This window comes from Prionailurus bengalensis, chromosome B3 (genome assembly GCF_016509475.1).
Source record: "Prionailurus bengalensis isolate Pbe53 chromosome B3, Fcat_Pben_1.1_paternal_pri, whole genome shotgun sequence".
Taxonomy (NCBI): Eukaryota; Metazoa; Chordata; class Mammalia; order Carnivora; family Felidae; genus Prionailurus; species Prionailurus bengalensis.
In genome coordinates this window covers 133,124,658-133,151,377 of record NC_057355.1, presented here as the reverse complement: position 1 = coordinate 133,151,377, position 26,720 = coordinate 133,124,658, and the positions used below count along the sequence as shown (strand labels likewise).

General features: G+C 38.9%; 1 protein-coding gene across 6 annotated transcripts in view; it reads right to left on the bottom strand.

The window, feature by feature from the left end:
- Positions 1-9,526: 9,526 nt before the first annotated feature.
- TTC8 (tetratricopeptide repeat domain 8) overlaps positions 9,527-26,720 on the bottom strand; it is a 58,525-nt gene continuing 41,331 nt past the window's right edge. For all 6 annotated transcript variants that reach the window (XM_043556809.1, XM_043556813.1, XM_043556810.1 and 3 more), the window contains 5 exons: positions 17,912-18,051; positions 16,437-16,611; positions 15,932-16,054; positions 12,733-12,816; positions 9,527-10,153 (listed from right to left, as the gene is read on the bottom strand). In XM_043556809.1, the coding sequence (XP_043412744.1) occupies positions 10,037-10,153; positions 12,733-12,816; positions 15,932-16,054; positions 16,437-16,611; positions 17,912-18,051 (639 nt within the window). In that variant the 3' untranslated portion in view covers positions 9,527-10,036. The remainder of the gene's footprint in view (positions 10,154-12,732; positions 12,817-15,931; positions 16,055-16,436; positions 16,612-17,911; positions 18,052-26,720) is intronic.

Genomic DNA, 26,720 nt, shown 5'->3' with positions numbered 1-26,720 from the left:
AAGAAACAAACAAACAAACAAACAAACTACCTGCAAAATTGGTTCTCAAACTTTAGATACATCAGGCTAACCACAGCCTCCCCCTAGACTCTAATTCTAATGTTGTAACAAATATTATAATGGAAAAAACTGTCACCTGGGTAAGTATTACTGTTTTTATTTCCCCCAAATTCCTGTTTCATGAAATACAAAATATCACATAACTAGTAGCCCTGCGTTTGTTTTTTGTTTTTTTTTAAGACAGCAATCTTGTTAAAACTGTTTGTTGCAAACCATGATTAGTGAAGCACCATCTGTGACAGTCAGTGTTCTTTTCATGAGTTGGGACTATCTAGGCAAATTTTTATGCATTTGAGTGCAAATGGGAAAGAGAAAAGGGTGAAACCAAGCAGAGATGTGGCATATACTGTCTGATCAGATGCATGTACTGTGCACTTGGGAAATTTTTATTTATTATCTAATGTAAATATATTCATTTTCACACCCTTCCTAGGAAACTTAATTTAAAATCTCTGTCTTACTTTATCTTCACCAACTGATCCTCAACATTGCCTCCAGATCAATTCTTACAAAAACCCTGCCTCCTCTTCAACCTGAACTCAGGTAAAGCTTGAACTCCTTAACTAGGGAATCAAAACCTTCTATATTCTGGCACAAGAACAGACACTCAGATCAATGGAATAGAATAGAGAACCCAGAAATGGACCCACAAACATATGGCCAACTAATCTTTGACAAAGCAGGAAAGAATATCCAATGGAATCAAGACAGTCTCTTCAGCAAGTGGTGCTGGGAAAACTGGACAGTGACATGCAGAAGAATGAACCTGGACCACTTTCTTACACCATACACAAAAATAAACTCAAAATGGATGAAAGACCTAAATGTAAGACAGGAAGCCATCAAAACCCTCGAGGAGAAAGCAGACAAAAACCTCTTTGATCTTGCCCACAGCAACTTCTTACTCAACACGTCTCCAGAGGCAAGGGAAACAAAAGCAAAAACGAACTACTGGGACCTTATCAAAATAAAAGCTTCTGCACAGTGAAGGAAACAATCAGCAAAACTAAAAGGCAACTGACATAATGGGAGAAGACATTTGCAAAGGACATATCAGATAAAGGGTTAGTATCCAAAATTTATAAAGAACTTATCAAACTCAACACCCAAAAAACAAATAATCCAGTGAAGAAATGGGCGAAAGACATGAATAGACACTTCTCCAAAGAAGACATCCAGATGGCCAACCGACACATGAAAAAATGCTCAACATCACTCATCATCAGGGAAATACAAATCAAAACCACAATGAGATGCCACCTTACACCTGTCAGAATGGCTAACATTAACAACTCAGGCAACAACAGATGTTGGCAAGGATGTGGAGAGAGAGGATCTCTTTTGCATTGTTGGTGGGAATGCAAGCTGGTGCAGCCACTCTGGAAAACAGGATGGAGGTTCCCCAAAAAACTAAGAACTACCCTATGGCCCAGCAATTGCACTACTAAGCATTTATCCATGGGATACAGATGTACTATTTCAAAGGGACACATGCACCCCCATGTTTATAGCAGCACTATCAACAATAGCCAAAGCATGGAAAGAACCCAAATGTCCATCGACAGATGAATGGATAAAGAAAATGTGGTATATATATACACAATGGAATATTACTCAGCAATCAAAAAGAATGAAATCTTGCCATTTGCAACTACGTGGATGGAACTGGAGGGTATTATGCTAAGTGAAATTAGTCAGAAAAAGACAAAAATCATATGATTTCACTCATATGAGGACTTTAAGAGACAAAACAGATGAACATAAGGGAAGGCAAACAAAAATAATATAAAAACAGGGAGGGGGACAAAACAGAAGAGACTCATAAATATGGAGAACAAACTGAGGATTACTGGAGGGGTTGTGGGAGGGGGGATGGGCTAAATGGGTAAAGGGGCACTAAGGAATCTATTCCTGAAATCATTGTTTCACTAGATGCTAACTAATTTGGATGTAAATTTTTTTTTAATTTTTTTTAACGTTTTATTTATTTTTGAGAGAGAGACAGAGCATGAACGGGGGAGGGGCAGAGAGAGAGGGAGACACAGAATTGGAAGCAGGCTCCAGGCTCTGAGCCATCAGCCCAGAGCCCGACACGGGGCTCGAACTCACGGACCGTGAGATCGTGACCTGAGCCGAAGTCGGCCGCCCAACCAACTGAGCCACCCAGACGCCCCTGGATGTAAATTTTAAAAAATAATAAAATAAAATGAAAATAAAATAAAATTCTATGTTAAAAATTAAAAAAAAAAAACAACCTTCTATGTTCCATTTCTTTCTGTGCCTCCAAATTTTGTTCTCCTTCCCAGCCTACTCCTGCTGCTACTGCCCAACTCCCATTCAGACAAATTTATATTCTAGCGCCCCCCAAATATGTTCACCCACTAGCATTCCCTGGCCTCTCCCTAGCCCCTCTCTCCTCTGCTCACAGTACTACTCCGCCTGACATTAATATAGTATGGTGTATCTTTTCTTATACTTGTAACCTACTCATGTCTTCACATTTTAATGTGTGGTTTTTCCAGAGAGTAGGTTTTGTGATTTGGCAGGTAGATTGTCCAATATGAAAATCTCTGCCTTTTAGCTGAGAAAATTGCGTTTAATTTAGACCATGCTATGGACCAAATTGTGCCCTCCCAAATTTAACCCCTGACAAGACTACCTTCCAGATAGGGCTTCAAGGAGGTAATTAAAGTTAAATGAGCTTTTAAGGGTGGGACATTAATTCAATACAGCCGGTACCCTTGGAAAACGAGAAAGACACACCAGAACTCTCTTTCTCTTTGCCACGTGAGGACACAGCAAGAAGGCAGCCACTCACAAGTCAGGAGGAAAGCTGTCACCAGGAAGGGAATTGGCTGGCTCCTTGATCTTGGACTTCCCAGGCTCCAGAACGGTAAGAAAATAAATTTCTGTTGTTTAAGCCACCCGGTCTGTGGTGGGCTTGTCATGACAGCCATTTACATTTAATACAATTATTGATACGGTTAACTTTAAATCTACCATACTGTTTGTTTATAGTTTGTGCGTCTCTTCTCTGTTCCCTTTCTTCTCTTTTCTGCTTTCCTTTGTTCTCTGCATGGTACAAGCACACTGTTGTGGGATTTCAGAGGCAGGGGACAATTAGGGCGCACTGCCTGAGGGAGCTGGATCTGAAGGCGTCCTAAGCCTTGGACACACAGCTGAGGTTAGGAGCGTTCAAGGCTGAGAGAAAACCACACCTCAAAACCTTAATGCACTAAATATGTTGAAAACTAATAATTATGTTTGGCTGAAGTACAGGTGGCATAAAGGGAAGGCGTGAAAAGTGCAGAATTCAAAGTAGGTTTGAACCTGATGCCAGGGGGATGCAAATAGTTGAGAGAGTTCAATTTATAACAAACTATTTGCCTTTAAGTTCTATGTATATTTCTTGAAATTTTTGAAAATTTAGTAACTTGCCTAGAGATTCCTCAACCAACACATAACCGTGAAAGCCTTTTCATCAGAAGAAAATGCGCTTCTCTAACTTTTCCTTTATTTACTCTGCCAATGCCACCCAAAAGTCTTACTTGCACCTGGGTTTTACCTACACCTGTCTTCCTCAGAAAAGAGAAAGTGTAAGTCAAAATACAATATAGTAGGTAGCTCTTAGATATAAAACTAGCAGGAATAACTAAGTAATTCCTATAGGAAAAATTTACAAGTGTGTTTGATCTGCTAGGATAGGCTTTTAACATGCAAAAGGTCATCATTTCATGATATGAAACATTAAAACTTCCATTAATTTTTTTAAATATTGAGATATAAATGACATAGAACATGTTAGTTTCAGATGTATAATATGATGATCTGATATATGTGTATATTGCAAAATGATCACCGCAATAAGGAGTTAACATTTATCACCTCAGTAACAATTTTTTTTCAATGATGACTTTTAAGATCCACTCTCTTATTCACTCTCAAGTATACAACACAGCATTATTAACTGTAGTCACCATGCTGTACATTATATCCCCAGGACTTACTTTATAATTGGAAGTTTGTACCTTTTGTTCATGTTTACCCATTTTGCCCACCTTCCATCCCCATTTCTGGTAAACCCCCCCAGACTGATTTTTTTTTTTTTAATCTATCGGTTCAGGGTTTTTTTAGAGGGAGGGGTAAGATTCCACATATAAATGATACCATATGGTATTTGTCTTTCTCTGACTTATTTCATTTAGCACAATTCACTCAAGGCTCATCTGTGTTGTTGCAAATAGCAGGATTTCCTTCTTTTTTAAAGCTGAGTAATGTTCCATTGTATACATAGCCCACATTTTCTTTATCCGTTCAGTGGACACTTAACATTGCTTCCATATCTTGGCTATTTTAAGTAATGCTGCAGTGAACATGGGGATACAGATCCCTTTTTGAGTTGTTATTTTTGCTTCCTTCAGTCAAATACCCAGAACTGGAACTACTGGATCATAGGACCACTCTGTTTTTAATTCTTTTAACAACCTCCATACCATTTCCCATAGGGGCTGCACCAATGTACACTCCCACCATCAGTGCACAAGGGTTCCCTTTTCTCCACATTCTCACCAACGCTTATTTCTTGTAATTTGATAATAGCCATTCTAACAGGTATGGGGTGATATCTTACTGTGCTTTTGATTTGCATTTCCCTGATGGTTAGTGATGTTGAACACCTTTTCATGTACCTGTTGGCCATCTGTGTGTCTTCCGTGCAAAAATGTCTATTCAGATCCTTTGCCCGTTTTTTAATAAGATTTTTTTTTTTTTGCCATGGTGTTGTATGAACTCTTTATATATTTTGGATATTAACCCCTTATTAGATATATGATTCTCAAATATTTTCTCCTGTTCGATATGTTGCCTTTTCATTTTGTTGATGGTTTTCTTTGCCGTGCAGAAGCCTTTTGGTTTGATGTAGTCCAACTGGTTTATTTTTGCTTTCGTTGCCTATGCTTTTGGTGTCCAGTCCAAAAATTTGCGAAAACCAACGTCAAGGAGCTTACCGTTGGTTTCCTTCTAGGAGTTTTATGGCTTCAGATATTACATTCAAGTACTTACTTTGTTTGGACTTGATTTTTGTGCAGGGGTTTGATAGTGGTCCAGTTTCATTCATGCGACTGTCCAGTTTTCCTAACCCCATTTATTGAAGAGACTGTCTTTTCCCATTGCACATAGTTGGCCCCTTTGTCCTAAACTGATCATATATGTGTGGGTTATTTCTAGGCTCCTTATCCTTTTCCATTGATCTGTATATATGTTTTTATGCCAACACCACACACTGTTTTGATTACAGCTTTGTAATATACTTTGCAATCAGGATGTGTGATACCTCCAGTTTTGTTATTCTTTCTCAAGATTGATTTAGCTTTTTGATATTTTTTTGTACTTCCATACAAATTTTAGGATTGTGAAAAACGTTTCAATATCTATTTCTGTGAAAAATGTCATTGAACATTTGATAGGGATTGCAAATGAATTTGTAGATTGCTTTGGATAGTATGGGCATTTTAACAGTATTCCAATTCATGAGTATAATATCTTTCCATTTACTTATGTCTTCTGGGTTTTTGTGAATGTCTTATAGTTTTCTTATAGTTCCAGTGTACAGGTCTTTTGAAATTGATTATAGTTGGGGCGTCTGGGTGGCTCAGTCGGTTAAGCGTCCGACTTCAGCTCAGGTCATGATCTCGTGGTGAGTTCGAGCCCCACATTGGGCTCTGTGCTGACAGTTCAGAGCCTGGAGCCTGTTTCAGATTCAGTGTCTCCCCCACTTGCACACATACTCTCTTTTTCTCTCAAAAATAAACATTAAAAACATAAAATAAAATTGATTACAGTGATGGCCGTTCAACTGTAATCATATTAAAAATCACCAAATGGTACATTTTAAAAGAGAGAATTGTATGGTATATAAATAATATGAATAAAAAGCTGTTATGTTAAAAAAACAAACAACTCTGGATTTGCTAAATGGGAGTAATTAGTGACCTCAATGGAAGGGCTCCCAGTAGTGGCTGGATTTGAAGCCAGACTGAAGAGGGTCAAAGAATAAATGAGATGAGGAAGTAAGCAACAAACATCACCTGCCCTTTCATGATGTTATGACAAAGGAGCTAGGGTTGTGCTAGAAAGGAAGAGACTTAAAGGGACCATGATTTTAAAGACAGAGAGAGACAGGGTGCCTGGGTAGTTCAGTGGGTTGAGTGTTTGACTTTTTATTTTGGTTTGAGTCATGATCTCACAGTTCGTGAATTCAAACCCCACATCAAGCTCTGCACTGAGGGTGAGGAGACTGCTTGGGATTCTCTCTGCCCCTCTCCCATTCACACTCTTTCTCTCAAAATAAATAAACTTTAAATTTTTGAAAATTAATTTATTTATTTGAGAAAAACAGAGTGAGTGGGGGAGGGTCATATAGCAGGAGAGATAGAATCCCAAACAGACCCTGCATTGTAAGTGTGCAGCCCAATGCGGGGCTCAAACTCACGAACCACAAGATCATGACATGAGCTGAGACCAAGAGTCAGGTGGTTAACTGACTGACTCACCCAGGCACCCCTAAAATAAACAAACTTTAAGAGAAAGAGAGAAAAAAATTCTATAGAGAAAGAAATTGAAGCTATCAGATCAGAGCAGGTGAGAGGCAGTGGCCGTGACCATTATAAAGTGCTGGAGCCCATAGAAACTTGAGTTTCAAACACTGGAAAAGGGTCCACTTTATTTAAATACACACACAAAAAAAATTCTTCCTAAATCTGTCTAGGTTTGGCTTTTCCTTCCCTAGGATAATATGGTTGCTGTCTCCAGAAGTTTCTGTCATTTACGTTTCACCAGCAAACTACTCCTTACTAGTCAGGATGCAAGGAGGGGGAAGGATCACAGTGCAGGAAATATTATAGTCCCTAAGGATTATAATTTAACTTTTATTAATCCCTGTTCTTTCATCTCAAGAATTTGGCTTTAATATCAAGGACATAAAATCACAGCATCTCTCAAAAATGTTGCTTCCAGTCAGTCAAACATAGGACTAATGCCATGTATATGAAAAGATGTACAACTGTTTTTCACATTGCTACCTAAAACTTTCCCCCTAATATCTGAGCCTAGGTAACTACTTTGGAACTCTGGAACATATCCATGGACCATTCCAATTTATATGTTCCCTAGAACTTAAAACTATCCAGTAATGGCCTTTAACAAAATTCAATTTCTGGGTTCTTTTCCAATGTTGAGTCCTACACAGAAGTTTGGAAAGCTTGTTGTTTTTCTGAATGCTTAAACTCAATCCCAGTTGAAAGCTCTTGATAGAAATCCCTCATGTTAATAAAGAGTTAGTGGTGGAAACCACATTAAAGATGTAGTGATATGCTATCTTTATTAATTTTCTCATCTCGAGGCCATAAAGTCTGTTGGGTGCTCTGATGCTGGGACATACTATTCGGATATGTAACAGAACAATGAGTAGGTTAGGATGTGACATATTTGGGAAGGAACTTCCAACCTCAGCAATTATTGTGCAGGCAATGGTCTTGCCAGATCCTATCTTCATCAGTGGGAAGCTGAAGTTAACTTTGCTCAGACAATTTGTAAATGGACTGAACACCTTTTTAGCCAGGGTAGAAGACAATTGTTAGCCTTCCTTCTATAGAGATGTTGGCACAGGTGCCTAGGTGGCTCAGTCAGTTAAGTGTCCGACTTTGGCTCCCGTCATGATCTTGTGCCTAGTGAGTTCAAGCCCCCGCATCGAGCTCTGTACTGGACAGCTCAGAGGCTAGAGCCTGCTTCAGATTCTGTGTCTCCCTCTCTCTGCCCCTACCCTGCTCACTCATGCTCTCTCTCCCCCTCTCTCTCTCAGAAATAAATAAACATTAAAAATAATGTTGGCACAGAAGCCAGTTATGCAGTCCAGAAGTAATTTTTGTTGTGAAGATATATGTAGCTCTTGACGCACGGTGTTCTCTTATGCCATCATTCTGCCTGGAGCCATCCTGACTCATACTTTGCATTGGTGTTCACATCGAATTAACATAAATTCAAGACGAAAATATCTTCATATTACCTTAGGAATGCTGACTCATTTATTTTTTGCTGTTAATATTAGCTTATTACCCAATTTTACTAACGCATATGTCATTCATTTTAAACAGTAGTAGCTTTAGGGGCACCTGGGTGGCTTAGTTGGTTGAGCATCTGACTCTTGATCTTGGCTCAGGTCATGACCTCATGGTTTGTGAGTTCGAGCCCCGTGTTGGGCTCTGTGCTGATGGTGTGGAGCCAGGTTGGGATTCTGTCTCTCCCTCTCCTACCCCTCCCTCACTCACACTTGCACGCATGCTATCTCTCTTAAAATAAATAAACTTAAAAAGCAGTAGTAGCTTTATTTATAGAAGAAACACTAGGTGATTTCATATAAGGGGTAAGAGCACATCCTCAAGGGCCACGCTGCCTGCATTTGAATCCCAGCTCTGCCGCTTATTAGCTTTATAACCCTGAGCATGTTAACTTCTCTGTGCTTCATTTTTCTGATAAGTAAAATGAGAGTAACGGCACCTTCTAGGACTACAGTGGGAAGGAAAGGATTAATCCACATCAAGTACTTAGAGTAGGGCTGGGTGCATACAACATCCACGGTAAATGCAAGCCTTTGCGATTACTTTTATTTTCGATTAACTAAGAAAATGACTCACGTTATAAGATTTCAGCCTAGATATTGAATACAGTATTAAGACGTGATCGTGCTTGAGGAAATTCTCATGAGCTAAGAAACAAGCGCTAGCATATATCCTGGGGAGCCAAGAAGAGTAAAAGCACAAGAGTGAAATCTTGGGTTCTAGTCATGGCCATACCACCAGCCCGCTGGGCTTTGCTTCCTTCATCTGGGCCGCCATGATTCATCTACGTCTTCTCTAAAACTCCTCCCAGCCTCTCATACTCCATAATGCCTCCAATTCACATCTTTTTGTTCTGTCAGCTAAGCAATCCTACTCCTACAAATCTGAACAGAAACAAATAGGTATCTGTAAGTTAGTTTTCACGGAATTAAGAACTTTTTGAAAAATCACATGGATGGGTCCCAAAGTCCAAACTACGAATTTGGGTGGCTTTGTTCCTTTGACACATTTCCTTGTGTGAACACGTTAATGAGAATTCCACTACATGTAGGAGAGACAAGTTCAAGAGCCTTTGCAGGATTTTGCAATACGTGGTCCAGTGATCTGGCCTAACCCTCTCGGGGCTGACCGCCCATGGGACTCCGGGCCTGTGACTCCATTTCTAACCCTGATTCTCTTCTATTGAAAGTGTGATATCCATAAATAGCTTCTGAGGAAAATACAAAATTGGTGGTACATCATTTCAAGTAAAATTAAAATAATGACTTGATTTCTAAGATTACTGGACTTCGGAAAAAACTTGTTTTTTCTGAGATAACTAAAATAAAAAATCATGGAAAATGACAGAATGATGGTGTTCTACACACTGATTTATTTTAAAGCATAATACATAAAATGTACAGTGTCTTACAAAGCATTTGATAAAGAGTTTTAAATACAATTTTAAGCTCTAAGTAAACTCTCTAACTGGAATATATATACACATTTTTAGCCATAAAAGTGGAATTTTTATGGCAGGTTTCAGACCTCTAAAGCTACATGCTAGCTAATGGCCAGGTCAGGGACATTAAAAATGTGCATTAATTTGAGGAAATTCATGAAAATGTTTCAGAAACATTATAAACAAACACATACCATATAATGTGGGGGAGAAGTTTTCACGATCTACTTACAAATAGCACATCCTGTCTTAGAAAGTTGTTATTATAAAGTGTTCATTACGCATTCTTGTGCAAACTCCCGTACGCCATCTTCACTAATATCAAGCATGGCGTGTATATCCATGGCGTGTACATAAAAGCACACTACTTTTTCCCTTGTGCAATGCCCCATCATAAGAATATACTTGGTCTCAGGGACAATCAGAGCATAGCAAAATGCTGCTTTAACTGTTTAATTAAATGTTGGGTATCCACATGATCTGGAAATGCTGCTTCAGATTTCTGAGCAGCAACATAGCTTCTCTGGAGATCTCCAATCTGTAAGAAATACCAGAATAAGACCAGAAAAAAATGAGTAAGAAAGTCGAAAAAAGATGTACTATCTGTACACTGTAGAAAATCAAAGGGGTCTTAAGGGTAAATCGCTCGATTATGCTCTTTGATTCTAGAATCCTTTCACCTAGATTACAATTCAGTCTTGTAAAATGGGAGAAATATAAAACAACCAATCATATAAATTCTGCTCCATTACAGCGGTCTAGTTATGAATTCATAAGCCTGTGTTTTCGTTTCCTATCACAGACAGTGTTATAAAAATAAAATAACATTTGCATACTACAACACCCAGCTCTATATAGCTTCAGAATGTCTTAGGACAACGATTTGTAATGTGCCACAAAGACAAATTTTGGCTAGGGCATTATCTTCTTTTTTTTTAAGTTTATTTATTTTCAGAGAGAGAGAGAGACCATGTGAGCAGGAGAGGGGCAGAGCAAGAAGGAGAGAGAATCCTAAGCAGGCCCCACACCATCAGCACAGAGCCTGACCGGGGGCTGCTGGAACTCACAAACTGTGACATCATGACCTGAGCTGAAATCAAGAGTTGGATGCTCACCTGACTGAGCTACCCAGGCACCCCTCGGGCAGAATTTTTTAGACAGAAAATTCAAGCAAAAACTGTTATATATAAGATACAATAATGGGCACTAGGGTGGCTTAGTCAGTTAAGTGTGAGACTCTTGATTCCACTTAGCTCGTGATCTCAACAGTTCCTGGGTCGGAGCTCCGCCCTGGTCTCTGCACTGATGGCACGGAGCCTGCTTGGGATTCTCTCTCTCTCTCTCTCTCTCTCTCTGTACTTCTCTCCCTGACCCTCCCCCATGTGCACCTGCATTCTCTCTCTCTCTCTCTCTGTCTCTGTCTCTCTCTCTCTAAACAAGCCCTTAAAAAAAAAAAAGATACAATAACATGCTCAGGGAGGTTTTAAAGGGTGCCAGTAATGTGGGGGTTTTAGAAGTTTTTAAGTAATCAGTTGTCTCTGATTTTCAATACACTTTTGTGTTAAAGTCCAGTCCCAAAGAAAAGCACACACAGTATCTGGATCCATCTGAATAGACCTAGATTCATGCATGCGTTCATAAAAAAGTGAGAATTTTTTAGTGTGTGCACACACAAACCTAGATAATTCAAATCTGGCAGGTTTTTTTTTTTTCGAAACATATAACGCATATTAAAAACATGAGTTTCTTTTTTTAAAAAATCATAGCATTTCTTTTTAACATACCATTTTCTCTTACCGAAAGTATAGCCTTCTGTGTAAAGAAATCTCTCATTTGAGTTATAGATTATTAAAATGTGATACGGGAAAGGAAGGTATCAACCCTTTGTGGTTTAACTAAGTGGCAGCACAGTGCAGTGGAAAACACCTGGGCAGCGTTGGGGTCTGGATACAAATTCTGAACCTGCCATGGCCATGTGACTCCAGGGGAGTCTTTTAAGCTCAAGCAGCCCTGGGTTCCGTTAGAATGTAAGCTGCATGAAGTAGACGTTTTGTTTTATTCACTAACATCCTGTGCCTACAACAGTGCCTGATACATAGTAGAAGTTCAGTAAATGAACCAACAGTTGTATAAAAACACGAGTCAGGAAGGTGAGGGAACTGTACGTGGCAGGGTTGTTGGGAGAACTCGAGATGGTGTATAGGAGCACCTGGAACAGGGGCTAGCACTTACGAGCACTCAAAAATGACGACTTCTGTGGGGCGCCTGGGTGGCTCAGTCGGTTAAGCATCTGACTCTGGATCTCGGCTCAGGTCTTGATCTCACGGTTCGTAAGTTCAAGCACAGAGCATGCTCAGGATTCTCTCTTTCCCTCTCTCTCTCTCTGCCCCTCCCTCCCTCTCAAAATAAATAAACTTAAAAAAATAATGTTTAAGAAAATGACAACTTATTTCCAAGCAGAAATGCAAGTTAGGATAGCTTGATGTTTGTGCTATAAAAAATGACATTTTTATAATGTCTTCTGGTCTATAAAGAGTCTTTACACAGCAAATATTTTTAGCCATTTCCTTACCCTTGAAACTCACCTTTCTTCCATGTTAAAAAGAAAGATTTCCAAGTAAAACTTATCAGATACTTTTTATCTGTTTTTCCTCTTGTTATTGGAAACGGCGCTCCTTTTAGCTCTTGGTTATTAACTGACTTGTAACACAGTATTAACAGTTGTATTTTCCCCACATTGTTCACCCATATCCCTAATTTTATAGCAATAATGACAGACAGGATTTCTTTGCAATAAAAGCCAATTACTAAATCCTTCCTCAACCAGGCGTTACTTAATGAGTATTTTTTCATGACTAAATATCATATTTTAAAAATAAAATAGTTCTGTAATCTATAACAGATCATCTATAATGCAATCTACAATATTAAGTTTAGTCCATATCCAGTGATAAATTTCTTTACAGTGTATCAAACTATCCCTTCAAGTGAAAGACATGTGTATATAATGTTTAAAAAAAATCGCTTCTTTCAAAACGTTAGAATTTCCTTATCTGTATTTTAAAAACCAAGAAAAAGAAACAGATCAGATGAGGAATTGATAAAGAAAGAAAATACCTTATCAGAGACCGTTGCAAAATTAAAATGTGGCTCGTACATATGGGGTGCTAAGGATGAGGCAGTTTGTAACAGTGCTCTTGCCTATATTTAAAAAAAGAAAAAAAGGAAAGAAAAGAAAACCAAGGATACATGAACATCTATCAGCACTATATTTGTAATTATGGGTTTTTTTGTTTTTTGGTTTTGTTTTTGGTAAAAGAGTCTTTTATCCAAGATAGGACCTTAATAAACATGATCCTGTGATAAATACAGATGACACGCCTCACGAAACACAACTTACCGAAATACAATACTTATATCTTGCCAAAATTATATTAATAATAAAATTGCTTCAAAGTATGAAGAGAATTAAGAGTAGTTATAAAGTCAAGAATCATTGTTCTCGTAAAGTTTATATTTTAATACGACAAACAAATCAAAATACAATCTTCTCAATGCAAAAAAAAGGCTTATTCTTGTTTTATTGCTGTTGATTGATTTCTTAGGCTTCTAATGACTCGTTCTCTGATGCTACAAAAAACAATTAAAAAAAAAATAGTAAATTTCTAAGCCCCAAGTTCTGTGCTGGAGAATGGTGATGAGCATTCAATACACTGTTGACCTCACAGTAACAAGTGAGTGCAACTGAAAATGACAAGCTCTCTGTCATCTCATGTACTCAAGAAGCAAAATTCGCATCATTTTTCATCCCCCACAGGCTCAAACGGTCATGCATTGCAGGGACCACTGATAGACAAGAGATGCTCACACATTCATTGTTAGGACCACAGACTCCCCCTTCCACACTGCTGAATATCCCTCCAACGTGTAACTAAACCCAAAACCTCCATCCATGACCTGTGGACAAATTGTGCATCTTTTTCTTTTTAATGGAAAGTAACATATGGGATGGTAGATATTGATTTGTTTGTTTGTTTTATGATTAGCTATTTTTCTTTCAATTGATGTATAATTTTTAACAATAAAATAGGGGCTAGCAGCATGAAATCTTTCACCAAAACATTTCAAATTGGTTGAATACTAGAGAAACTGTAATAAGTAGGAAACAAAGATCACTGACATGGGGACAGAGAAAAATCACAAAAGCACTTGCTTCATATGGAGATAGGTCAAGTTCCATGGCAGAATAAGTTCCCATTTGGAGTACAGTTGACCCTGGAACAACATGGGTTTGAACTGCATGGGTCCACTTGCATGTGGATTTTTCCAATACATACAGGACAGTACTATTAATGTGTGTTCTCTCCCTTATGATTTTCTGAATAACATTTTCTTTTCTCTAGCTTACTCTACTGTAGACTACATGTAACATACAAAATATATGTACATATAACACACAAGATAACATAGTACATATAACATACAAGACAATGTGTTGATGGACTGTGTACGTTCTTGGTAAGGCTTCTAGTCAACAGTGGGATCTTAGTTAAGTTTTGGGGGAAGGTCAAAAGTAAAACTTGAATTTTCAACTACATGAAAAGGTCAGCACCCCTAATTCTGTGTTGTTCAAGAGTCATCTGTAGTTAGTTTTTGTTTATAAAATACAAATCTGTCTTATTTGGGGGAACTGATGACATAAAGGTAATGTCCAAGGATGTTCATTTCCTTGTTTTGTTACAAGTTTATCACTGTGCTTAGGAGACCAGGTTAGAGGTTAACATTCCTGCCATGGTGTTCGCTATGTCACTTACCTCCTGGAGTCCCTGTTTCTTCATCTCTAAAGTTTGGAATGCAATACTTATCTATCCTCGATTGTCACTAATACTGTATAAGTGTATTTAGCCATTTAAACTTCTTTTTTATGATAAAGATTTTTTAAGCGTCTGCCCCGTGCTCAATACTATGCTACCAAGCCAAGTGCTTTACGTGCATAATCGGCGAATCCTCCCCAAACACCTGCAGGTTCTGTTATTAACGCCATTTTATATACTGTTCATTCATTTCACAAATACTGGCCCAGCACCTACCACCTGCCAGACACTGTTTTTGATGCTGAACATCTGGCAGCTGGAAGAGAAACAAGGTCGCTATTTTCATGTGGCTGCCATGCCACATTACATATACATATGAACATATTTGATAAAATAAGTACTGTGAAGGAAAAAATAGATGTGACAGTGGCGGAGGGCTCCTTTAAACCGATGTTTGAAATGACCTTTGTAGGGAGGTGGCAATTAAGCTAAGACTCAAATGACAAAAAGAAGAAAAAGTCGCCGCAGGATCTGAAAGAAGAACATTCCAAAGGCCGTAAAGTTAGAACAGGCACAGCGTATGTGCAGAGCAGACTTCTGTATGTGTCCGGAAGTCTGAGAGTTGGCAGGAAGGGAGAAGTAACAAAACGTGTGGTCTGACAGAGAGCCAGAGGCCAGGTGATGCGGGCCCTGTAGGCCGAGGTTTGAATCCATATTTCATTCCAAGCAAAAAGGAAAGCATTTGGAGGATGCTGAGCAAAGTAGTAGAAAATTATTGTTTTATTTGATTTTTTTTTTAAGTAGGCTTCATGCCCAGTGCAGAGCCCAACACGGGACTTGAGCTCACAACCCTGAGATCAAGACCTGAGCTGACATCAAAAGTCGGATGCTTAACTGACTGAGCCACCCAGGTGCCCCCAAATCTTTCTTGTTTAAAAACAAAAATCCCTTCAGCCGTCGTGAGGAGGATGTGTTATAGGGTACAATTACTTGCTGATGCAAGCAGAGACCAAAAGAGCAGCTAGGAGACTCCTGTAGTCGAGTTCAGGCAGGAGAGGAGTACAGTTTGGAGAAGGGTGGCAGTGGTGGAGAAAAGTGGCCACATCTGGGATGTGACCTGGAGAAAGAACTGACAGGGCTTGCCAGACATGATGGGGTGAGGTGGCAGGAATTGAGCGCTTTCAAGGTTGGCTCTTAGGATTTTGGTTTGAGCACCCAGCTGGTGATTGGGGGACTGCGAATTGTGTCACAGTTCACTAAGACAGGGAAGACTTGGGGCGATGCAGGTTTGTCCTGACAAAACCAAAGGTTAAGAAAAAACCAGAAAGGTTAAGTAACTTGTCCAAGGTCACATCACTAATGTGACAGAGCTGGGATTCAAATCCAGGCCAGTGAGCCTCTAGAGCTCATTTCTATAAACTATAGCATGTAAAGATAGCTATCCCTGACGACGTTTCTGTGGAGAAACCGGATTAGCTACTGAGCCACTGTAGTTCACTGACCTGCTCCACGTGGCCCTTCCGCATCTCCAGCACGGCCAGGTTGTTGTAGGCCTCAGCGTGGTTATTGTTGTTGACCAGAGCGAGCCTGAAGCACTGATGGGCCAAATTCGTATCTCCGATGCCCTTGAAAAGAAAAGCATACCCGTTGGGAGGAGCACTGGGTGTTGTATGGAAACCAATTTGACAATAAATTTCATATAAAAAAAAAAAAGGAAGAAAAAAAAGTTTGTATTCATATCCGCGGATCCACACGCTTCCTCCCTTCTTTCCTCACGTGAGTCTTTGCTGCTACCAAGCAACAAGTACCGATCATAATCAAGTGTGAATTGTAGGTAAGAGGATTTCACTTGAGAAAATAAAATGAGTTCTGGTGACCCTGAGAAATCGCTACATTGCTATACAAGCCCATAACCAAACCTGGATTGATGGTATCTGAAAATGTCTTCAAACTAATTTATGGCTACCTTTTCTACACCGGAAATAATATGAGAGAGAAAAAACCTACCACAGCCACATGTCCCAAGTTGTACCAGACATCAGCTGCCTCTTCTTCGTTTTCAGCCAGAGCAAGGGCACGTTCAAATGAGGTCAGAGTCATATCATACTGCTGGGCATAGAAGCAGCAGAGTCCCAGATTGTTAAAAAGCTGGCAGTTATAGACACCCATCTGCAGGAGCCGCCTTTTTGAAAAAGAGCATATATGGTGTCAGACCAACTTGATAACTATTAAGACCTATTTTTTTTTACAAAGTTAGAAATGAATGTTTTATAATTTTTAACATGCCCAAGGAATAGAAATAGAAAGCATTATAGTAAATGAAAAAACATTCCGCAAATACAAAAGTGTGTCTTTTTTAATGGTACTAGTCACGGGAAATATGTCCAGAGGACAAAGTCTGAAGCAACATACATGAGTTTTTTCCTCCAAAAGCTCTGTTAAAGAACCAAAATACAAAAAAGTGACCTGAAGGAAAACCCAAAGCATTTTGCTTCATAAAGTTTTGGTGACAATTAGTAAACCCCTAATACCTCTAATCTAATTTAAGAGCTGTGTTTAGGATTTACCCCCAAGTTTTCAGCTGAATTGAATCTTGGTTTTGGTTATCTGTACTTCGTCATTTAGCTGTGTCTAGGGACCTTCTGATGAGCTTCCATCGAGGAAGACAAGACCATCAGTGGATCCCCACATTATTCACTTAGCTTTCATGCTAGGGCTCAAAAAACCCATTTGCTTCTATGCATCATTAATCCCAAAGGACAATGGACAATAGAGTTCAAATAAGCCAAGGAAAATCCACCCCAGATGCCCTGAGGAAAATCCATGACCCATTTGGAGGATAGAGGTGTAGAGTCAGCTGCATATGCCTAAGGCAGCATTCATTTTATATTTTATGCTTCTAACATATATTTGGAAAGAACTCTCATCAGCTGCCAGTTATCTCCTGGTATATTACCTAGGGGTGGAAGAGAAAATCAAAATTTAAAAATTAATCTCAGAAACCATCTGCAGGATGAAATAAGGATGTTCTCAAAAGAGAACCAGAGATAAGAACATATTTAGACTTTGAAAAATCATTTGGACAAGAGTTGGCAACACTTCACAGAAGAGGGGAACCTGTTTCAGGTCCTCATCAGAGCTCAGAAGCTGGCATCCACTGCTCTTTGCAAATCTTGTCACTATTTCAGCTTCGGGGGCTTTATATTGTATGTGGTGGGATTAATGGAAGCAGTGGGTGGCTGATTCATACAATGCCATGGTGTTAAAAACTCAATTATCCAGGTATGTTTCTGCAAGATGCCAATATCTGAGCATGTTCAAATTATTAGATGTCCCTTTAATGCTCATCAAACATCTGGGTGCTTGAACTTTTAGTCTCCTATAGACGTGGTCTATGCATTACCTGTCTACATTTTCATTCCATTATAGTTTCACCAGTATTTCACAGGAAAGGAGTTCTACAAAAAGACTGTAAAGCACACCTGTAAAACCGGAGAGCTATTTCTGGTTGATCAGAATAAAAGTGGTTGCTTCCAATGCATGCAATGGCTTCCACATGAGTATTGTCCTGTTTCAAAACTTCTTTGTAGTATTCAGCTGCTGATGAAATATTGTTCATTTCCTATTCTCCATCAAGAAGAAGAGTGATACTTTATTGCTGAGAAAAAAAATTTTTTTTTTCTGGCTGATTTATTTTACTTGATTCAACAAATATTGAGAGCCTATTATGTGCCAGACTCTGTTCTAGGCCCTGAGGACACAATGCAAACAAAAAGATAAAGTTGCTATCCTCAAGGTTACAGTGGGTAGGAAGAGAAGCAAATGAACAAATAGGTAATACAATGTCAGGCAAGTCTAACGGATGTGAATAGAGGCGAAGAGAGAGGGAAGGAAGGATGGAACCAAGAAGCAACATGGTTGTATTTACATTTTTAAAGAATAACTTGGTGGCTACACACAGGGGACACAAAAGGAGAGAAGAGCGGTAGCAGAGAGACTGGGAGTCCCCCTGATAATCATAAATCAATGCATTTAATGTTATTACTGTCTTAGCTCTCAAATCCACCTTCAAGGACAGTGCAGGCTCCACAGCCCTCATGGAGATATCCCTAAGGCCCTCACTTCACATAACACTTTCCGCCTCTCAATTTATATGACACTCATTGTGGGAACCTCTCACTCATTCTTATCAGATGACAACTCCTATCTTTTGTTAGATTTTAATCATAACATATTTTATTGTGAGAAGCAAGGACCACACAATGCTTTCTTATTACACAGAATTTTTTTTAACCTCTGTGGACCTCAGTATGGTTTTTTATTTCAGGACTTTATTATTTTTAGAGCAGTGTCAGGTTCACAGCACAGCTGAGGGGACAGTACAGAGATTAAATGCATTTTGTTATTCAGTATCAAAAAATGACATCCATTATCACCAATATCATCAATATTTAGCAATATGAAACCAGTTTTGACCTTGTGGACCCTCTGACAGGGTCTTGGGGATCCCTGGGAATCCCTGGGCCACACTTTGAGAAATATTGATATTAAAATATTTGAGGCCTTTCTTCCCACTCCTACTCACTCATTCCCAGAAGGCAAACTCAGCATGCTTGTCTCAGCCCCTTCTGGACCTCTTCGGAAGCCAACCTGCCTGTCACATGCCCCCCTGTTCTTCCCTGCCAGGTGGAGGGGGCTCTCCCAGGGACAGAAGTTCTGCAGGTTGCACAGTCATGTCTGGGTGGATAAGGCTGTCTAACTCAGAGACTATCAAGTCCTTTTGGTCACACATCTAAAGCCACATGCTCCAATTCTGCTGTTATCAGTAATAAAGTTAATGGTTTATCTTCCATTTTTCTGAATCTTGTATCTTTCACTTGGAGTGATGAAGGGGGGTGATATTGATTAGTTCCATAAAACCCCAGTAAAACATTTCTGAGTTGATCCAAACTCATTCTGGATGTATATCTGTTCCCATACTTTATATTTGAAATTCTTATTCAAAGTCCTGCCAGGATTTAGTTCTTTAAGAGAAGAGGCGTTTTCATTCATTGTTTGTAGCTAAAAAAATAACTAAATTTTTTTTTTCAAAACACAAGGCTGTTGATATATTCATTAGTTGTGAGGTCATTCTCTCCTGTATTTTACACTGTTTTTACGTGCAGCTATTCCAAATATCCTTTAATATTTTAGGAATATAAGAACCCATTGAAAAGCATGAATAATAAAGACTTTCATTAGAAGTGTATTTTCTACTTTTTGGTAAAACAAAAGCCTTGTAAGACTTGAAAGAACACATGACATTGAAAGCACCTCACTCCTCACCCCCGCACACACACCAAATCCTTCCTTCCTATAGACTGAATGTTTCTGTCCCCCCTAAATTCATACTCATATTCTCCAAGGTGATAGTATTTGGAATAGCGTCTTTGGGAGGTATTTAGATCATAAGGCCCTTAAAGAAGAGACTTCAAAGAGATGATCTCTCTCCCCACCATGTAAGGATGTTTGTCTATAGGAGTCTATAGAAAGAAGGAGTTTGTCTATAGAACAGGAAAAGAGCCCTCCCCAGGAAATGAATTGGCCAGCACCTTGATCTTAGACTTTCCAGCCTCCAGAATTGTGAGAAATAAATTTATGTTCTTTAAACCACTCAGTTTATGGTATTTTGTTACAACAACCTGAGCAGATTAAGATGCTATCCTTCCAAAGAAGAATCTCCACACCTAGGCAGCAACCTGACCACTGAATTTAATGGCCCCATGAGACATGGGCCCCATGAACATGACTTTTCTGGTTTCTGGGGTAACAACATCCCACAGTGCAGGGCTTCAGTGTTACAGCTGCCAAAGTTGGTGTATCAGTCTGCTTGGGCTGCTATGACAAAATACCATAGACTAGGTGGCTTAATCAACAGAAATTTATTTTCCCACAGATTTGGAGGTTATAAGTCCAAGATCAAGATGCCAGTATGGCAGGAATCTAGTGAGGACTCTCTTACTGGCTTATAGAGGGTCACCTTCTCACTGTGTCCTCATATGACAGAGAGGAAGGGAGACAGAACTAGCACCAGCACACTCTGGTGTCTCTTCATTCAAGGGCATTAATCCCACCATCAGAGCCCCACCCTCACAACCACCTCTAAACCTAATTATCTCAAAAGGCCTCAACTCTGCCATCACACTGGGGGTTAGAGCTTCAACATAGTAATTTGGGAGGGACACAATTCAGTCCGATGCAAAAAGACTCCAGCCTGAATGGATAATTGTTTCAAGACTTTCAGTTCTCTAAAATTAGTCCTATAACATTATTTGGAAGTGTTTGTACACTTGATTGATGGGCACATAATTAATTTATGTAATCTTGAGGAGTTTTAGACTGAAACTAATTTTTTTGGCAGTCTCATATGTAGTCAAATGTGTTATTGTAAAATATGTGTTTATGCTAAATAAATGTAAACATTGCAAAAAGTTGTAAAAGTCCCCTCCCCAAATCCAGTCACAGAGGTTCTGTGAATAGTTTCTTGAGTATTTTTCAAGAAATTCTGTTCATATATGTGCACACACATATATATATGTGGGAGCAGCCAAATATATAAATCAATCACAAACATAAAGAAACTCATCGATAGTAATACCATAATGGTAGGAGACCTCAACACCCCACTCACAGCAATGGACAGATCATCTAATCAAAATATCAACAAGGAGGGGTGCCTGGGTGGCTCAGTCAGTTGAGTGTCTGACTTCAGCTCAGGTCATGATCTCACAGTCCGTGAGTTCGAGCTCTGCATCGGGCCCTGTGCTGACAGCTCAGAGCCTGGAGCCTGCTTTGGATTGTGTGTCTCCCTCTCTCTCTGCCCCTCCCCACGCTCATGCTCTGTCTCTCTCACTCTCAAAAATGAATAAATGTTAAAAAAAAAATTTTTTTAAATCAACAAGGAAACAATGGCTTTGAATGACACACTGGACCAGATGGACTTAACAGATATATTCAGAACATTTCATCCTAAAGCAGCAGAATATACATTCTTCTCCAGTGCACATGGAACATTCTCCAGAATAGACCATATACTGGGACACAAATCAGCCCTAAGTAAGTACAAAATGATCAAGATCATACCATGCATATTTGCAGACCACAACACTATGAAACTCGAAATAAACCACAGGAAAAAATCTGGAAGGTAACAAATACTTGGAGACTGAAGAACATCCTACTACAGAATGAATGGGCTAACCAAGAAGTTAAAGAGGAAATTAAAAAGTATATGGAAGCCAATGAAAATGATAACACCACAACCCAAAACCTCTGGGACACAGTAAAGGCAGTCATAAGAGGAAAGTATATAGCAATCCAGGCCTTCCTAAAGAAGGAAGAAAGATACACAACCTAACCTTATGCCTTAAAGAGCTGGAAAAAGAACAGCAAATAAAACCCAACACCAGCAGAAGACAGGAAACAATAAAGATTAGAGCAGAAATTAATGCTATCGAAACCAAAAAAACAGCAGAACAGATCAATGAAACAAGAAGCTGGTTCTTTGAAAGAATTAACAAAATTGATAAACCATTAGCCAGTTTGATCAAAAAGAAAAAGGAAAGGACCCAAATAAATAAAACCAAGAATAAAAGAGGAGAGATCACAACCAACACAGCAGAAATAAAAACAATAACAAGAGAATATTATGAGCAATTATATGCCAATAAAATGGGCAATCTGTAAGAAATGGACAAATTCCTAGAAACATGTACACTACCAAAATTGAAACAGGAAGAAATAGAAAATTTGAACAGACCCATAACCAGTAAGAAATCGATTAGTAATCAAAAATCTCCCAAAAAAACAGACTCCAGGGCCAGATGGCTTTCCAGGGGAATTCTACCAAACATTTAAGGAAGAGTTAACACCTTTTCTCTTGAAGATGTCCCAAAAAATAGAAACGGAAGGAAAACTTCCAAACTCTTTCTATGAAGCCAACATTACCTTGATTCCAAAACCAGACAGAGACCCCACTAAAAAGGAGAACTATAGACCAATATCCCTGATGAACATGGATGCAAAAATCCTCAACAAGATATTAGCCAAGTGGATTCAACAATACATTAAAAAAATTATTCACCACGACCAAGTGGGATTTATACCTGGGATGCAGGGCTGGTTCAATATCCGCAAAACAATTAACATGATTCATCACATCAATAAAAGAAAGGACAAGAACCATAAGATCCTCTTAATAGACACAGAGAAAGAATTTGACAAAATACAGCATCCTTTCCTGACAAAAACCCTCAAGAAAGTAGGGGTAGAAGGAGACTACCTCGAGATCATAAAAGCCATATGTGAATGACCCAATGCTAATATCATCCTCAATGGGGAAAAACTGAAAGTTTTCCCCCTAAGGTCAGGAACAAGACAGGGATGTCCACTCTCCCCACATTATTCAACATAGCATTGGAAATCTTAGCCTCTGCAGTCAGACAACACAAAGAAACAAAAGGCATCCAAATCGGCCAGGAGGAAGTCAAACTCTCACTCTTCGCAGACGACATGATACTCTATATGGAAAACCCAAAAGATTCCACCAAAAAACTGCTAGGATTGATTCATAAATCCAGCAAAGTTGCAGGATATAAAATCAATGCACAGAAATTGGTTGCATTCCTATACACCAACAATGAAGCAACAGAAAGAGAAATCAAGGCATTGATCCCATTTACAGTTGCACAAAAAAACCATAAAATACCTAGGAATAAATCTAACCAAAGAGGTGAAAAATCTATACACTGAACATGATAGAAAGCTTATGAAAGAAATTGAAGACACACAAAAAAATGGAAAAAGATTCCATGCTCCTGGATAGGAAGAACAAATATTGTTAAAATGTCGATACTATCCAAAGCAATCTACATATTCAATGCAATCCCTATCAAAATAACACCAGCATCTTCACAGAACTAGAACAAACAATCCTAAAATTTGTATGGAACCGGAAAAGACCCTGAATAGCCAAAGCAATCTTGAAAAAGAAAACCAAAGCAGGAGGCATCACAATCCCAGACTTCAAGCTATACTACAAAGCCGTCATCATCACGACAGTATGGTACTGGCACAAAAACAGACACTCAGATCAATGGAATAGAATAGAGAACCCAGAAATGGACCCACAAACGTATGGCCAACTAATCTTTGACAAAGCAGGAAAGAATATCCAATGGAATAAAGACAGTCTCTTTAGCAAGTAGTGCTGGGAAAACTGGACAGCGACATGCAGAGAAACACAAAAATCATATGCCTTCACTCATATGAGGACTTTAAAAGACAAAACAGATGAACATAAGAGAAGGGAGACAAAAATAATATAAAAACAGGGAGGGGGACAAAACAGAAGAGACTCATAAATATGGAGAACAGACTGAGGATTACTGGAGGGGTTGTGGGAGGGGGGATGGGCTAAATCGGTAAGGGGCACTAAGGAAATCTCCTGAAATCAGTGTTGCACTATATGCTAACTAGTTGGGATGCAAATTAAAAAAAAAAATTAAATTAAAAAAAATTCTGTTCATATATGTGCACACATACACACATGCATTTTTTACCCATAAACAGAATCATTCTACACATTCTGATACATGGTTCATTGTTTTCACTCAGTGTCTTGACTCTTTCCATATCAATACAAAGGGCTCTACCCTATTACTTTTTCATTTTTGCACAGTTTTCCACCAAGACATAGACCACAATTTATTTAACCAGCCCCTTTCTGATGAAGTATTAGTTTGTTCCAATTTTTTTTTTTTTGCCAAAAAAAAAAAAAAACCACTATAAAAACATCCTTGTACATATCTTTCTGAACTTGTATGAAAAGCCTTAAGGAAAATTCCTACAAGTGAAATTTCTGGGCCAAGGAACATACACACTGGAAATTGCATCAGTACTCGTGAACTGCCTCCAAATGGATGGTGACAATGTACACTCCCAGCATCAGTGTTCATGTGTGGGATTCGTTCCTCCACAACCTTGACAACCCTACATGCCATGGAACTTCTCCATCTTTGTCAACCTGATTAAGGGGAAAAAGGCATCTCATTTTTGTTTTAGTTGTTTTTTCTTTAATTATGACTGAGGTGAGGCATTTAGTACACCACATATTTATATTTCTTTTCCTGTGAACTGCCGATTCATGTCTTCTGCCTGTTTTCCTATCCTATCTTGTGCTATGTGGGGCTTGGGTGGAAAACTGCCCTCCTGGATACAAGAGAGCTGAGGGCAGAGATGTGGCTCTGAGGGATCTGTGGGGATCCCTGGGCACTGACTCGGCTTTTTCCTTTCAGATTTGACCAGTCTGCTGATGCGACTTAAGTTCAAAACCAGGAAGGCCCCGTGTTTATAAACATTTCCTTCAGAGGAAAAGTACAGATGATTTAAGTTCTTCCCAGATGGGTGTTACAAAGCCCCAGTATGAAAGGTGGTGGTGTGGCCAAAATGTAGCAGGAATTGGCTGTTGTCTCATCTCTAGGGTGACTTTATTTGCATGGAGAGCGTCAGCAGCCACAATACAGGCAAGTAGGAAAATGAGGGCCTATGCAATAGCCACACCATGATTTTGACCCACAACTGCTCTGAGAAAATACCTCCTTTCCATAGGGGCTTACGATCTTGACTAAATGCAAACCTGTAAGTTTGTATGCATGCACATTTGTGTGTGTATGTGTGTGCACACATATGTGTCTAATTCTCCCACCAATCTGCCACCACCTGAAATTCAGCAATTTTTAAGCAACATACAGACTGAGGCAACTTAAAAAAGTAGTCTTCTGTCTGTCTCATGTATGACAAATATTTTCCCTGTTGGGTATTTTTACACTTTTTTTTGTTTGGTTGGTTTTATTTCTCTTTTTGTTTTTATAGAGTATTTAACTATATAGAAAACTTATTTAACTATCTAGAAAATTTAACTTTTATGTTCTCAAATTTATTAATCTTTTCTATTATGGCTTTCAGTTTTCTATCATGCTTAGAAAGGTCTTCCCATTCCAAGTTTATACAACTAATTCATCTGTGTCTTTTTGTTCTGAAGCTTTCATGATTTTATTGATTTATTTTTAAGTTTATTTATTTTGAGAGAGAGAGAGAGAGAGAGAGAGAGAGAGTGAGTAGGAGAGAGGTAGAGAGAGATAATCCCGAGCAGGCTCCACACCATCAGCACAGAGCCTGACGCAGGGCTCAGACTCACAAACCATGAGATCATAACTTGAGCCAAAATCAAGAGTTGGACTCTCAAGTGACTGAGCCACCCAGGTGCCCCTGGAACTTTCATGGTTTTAAATCTTTGAGTCATCTGGCAGTAATAGATTCTTTTAGTATAATCATTATTCATTATTCATCCAGCTCTATTTTTTCAATAATCCGATAATCCAACTGATTCAATAAGCAATCTTTATAATATTATAAATTTTCATATGTATGAACATACATAGACTCTATTTTGCTCCTTTAATCTATTCCTGCATCAGAATTGTTTAAATTACAGTAACCCTAGGATAACTTTTGTTAATATAGATTTTTTTTTAATTTTTTAACATTTATTCATTTTTGAGAGACAGAGACAGAGTGCAAGCGGGGTTCAGGCAGAGAGAGAGGGAGACACTGAATCCTAAGCAGGCTCCAGGCTCTGACCTGTCAGCACAGAGCCCAACTCAGGTTCGAATTCAGGAACTGTAACATCATGACCTGAGCCGAAGTCAGATGCTTAACTGACTGAGCCACCCAGGCGCCCCTTATTAATGTAGATTTAAAAAAATATTTTCAAGTATGTAAATGTCACTTCAAGTCTATGAATAACCATGGTATCATTTAAGTGCTGTTTATCGGGGTTGTTTTGGAACTAATTTAAAATCGAACTACAATTCGATTTTAGTTATTTAAAATAAAGTCGCTAATAACTTAAGGAGGTGAATGTTGCAGTGGTTCTCAAACTCCGTTTCTACATCAGAAACACCCAGTGAGCTCAAACATACAAATGCCTGAGTCCCGCCTTCCAGGGCATCTGATTCAGGAGGCAGAAGGTGGGCCGTCCTGCTCAACCTCTCCTAAAGTCAGTTTTTCAACACAGTAAACTTCAAAAACCACTAGAATAATATTTGCTAGGATAACATTTCTAATTTCAAACATCTTTAACAAAGAACAGTTCAAATTAGAGACCTGCCTGTTAAGTGGATAAACAGAATTCCTTGAGAATAACTAAAACCACAGCCAAATAAATTTAGCAAGAATACATTATTTTAAACA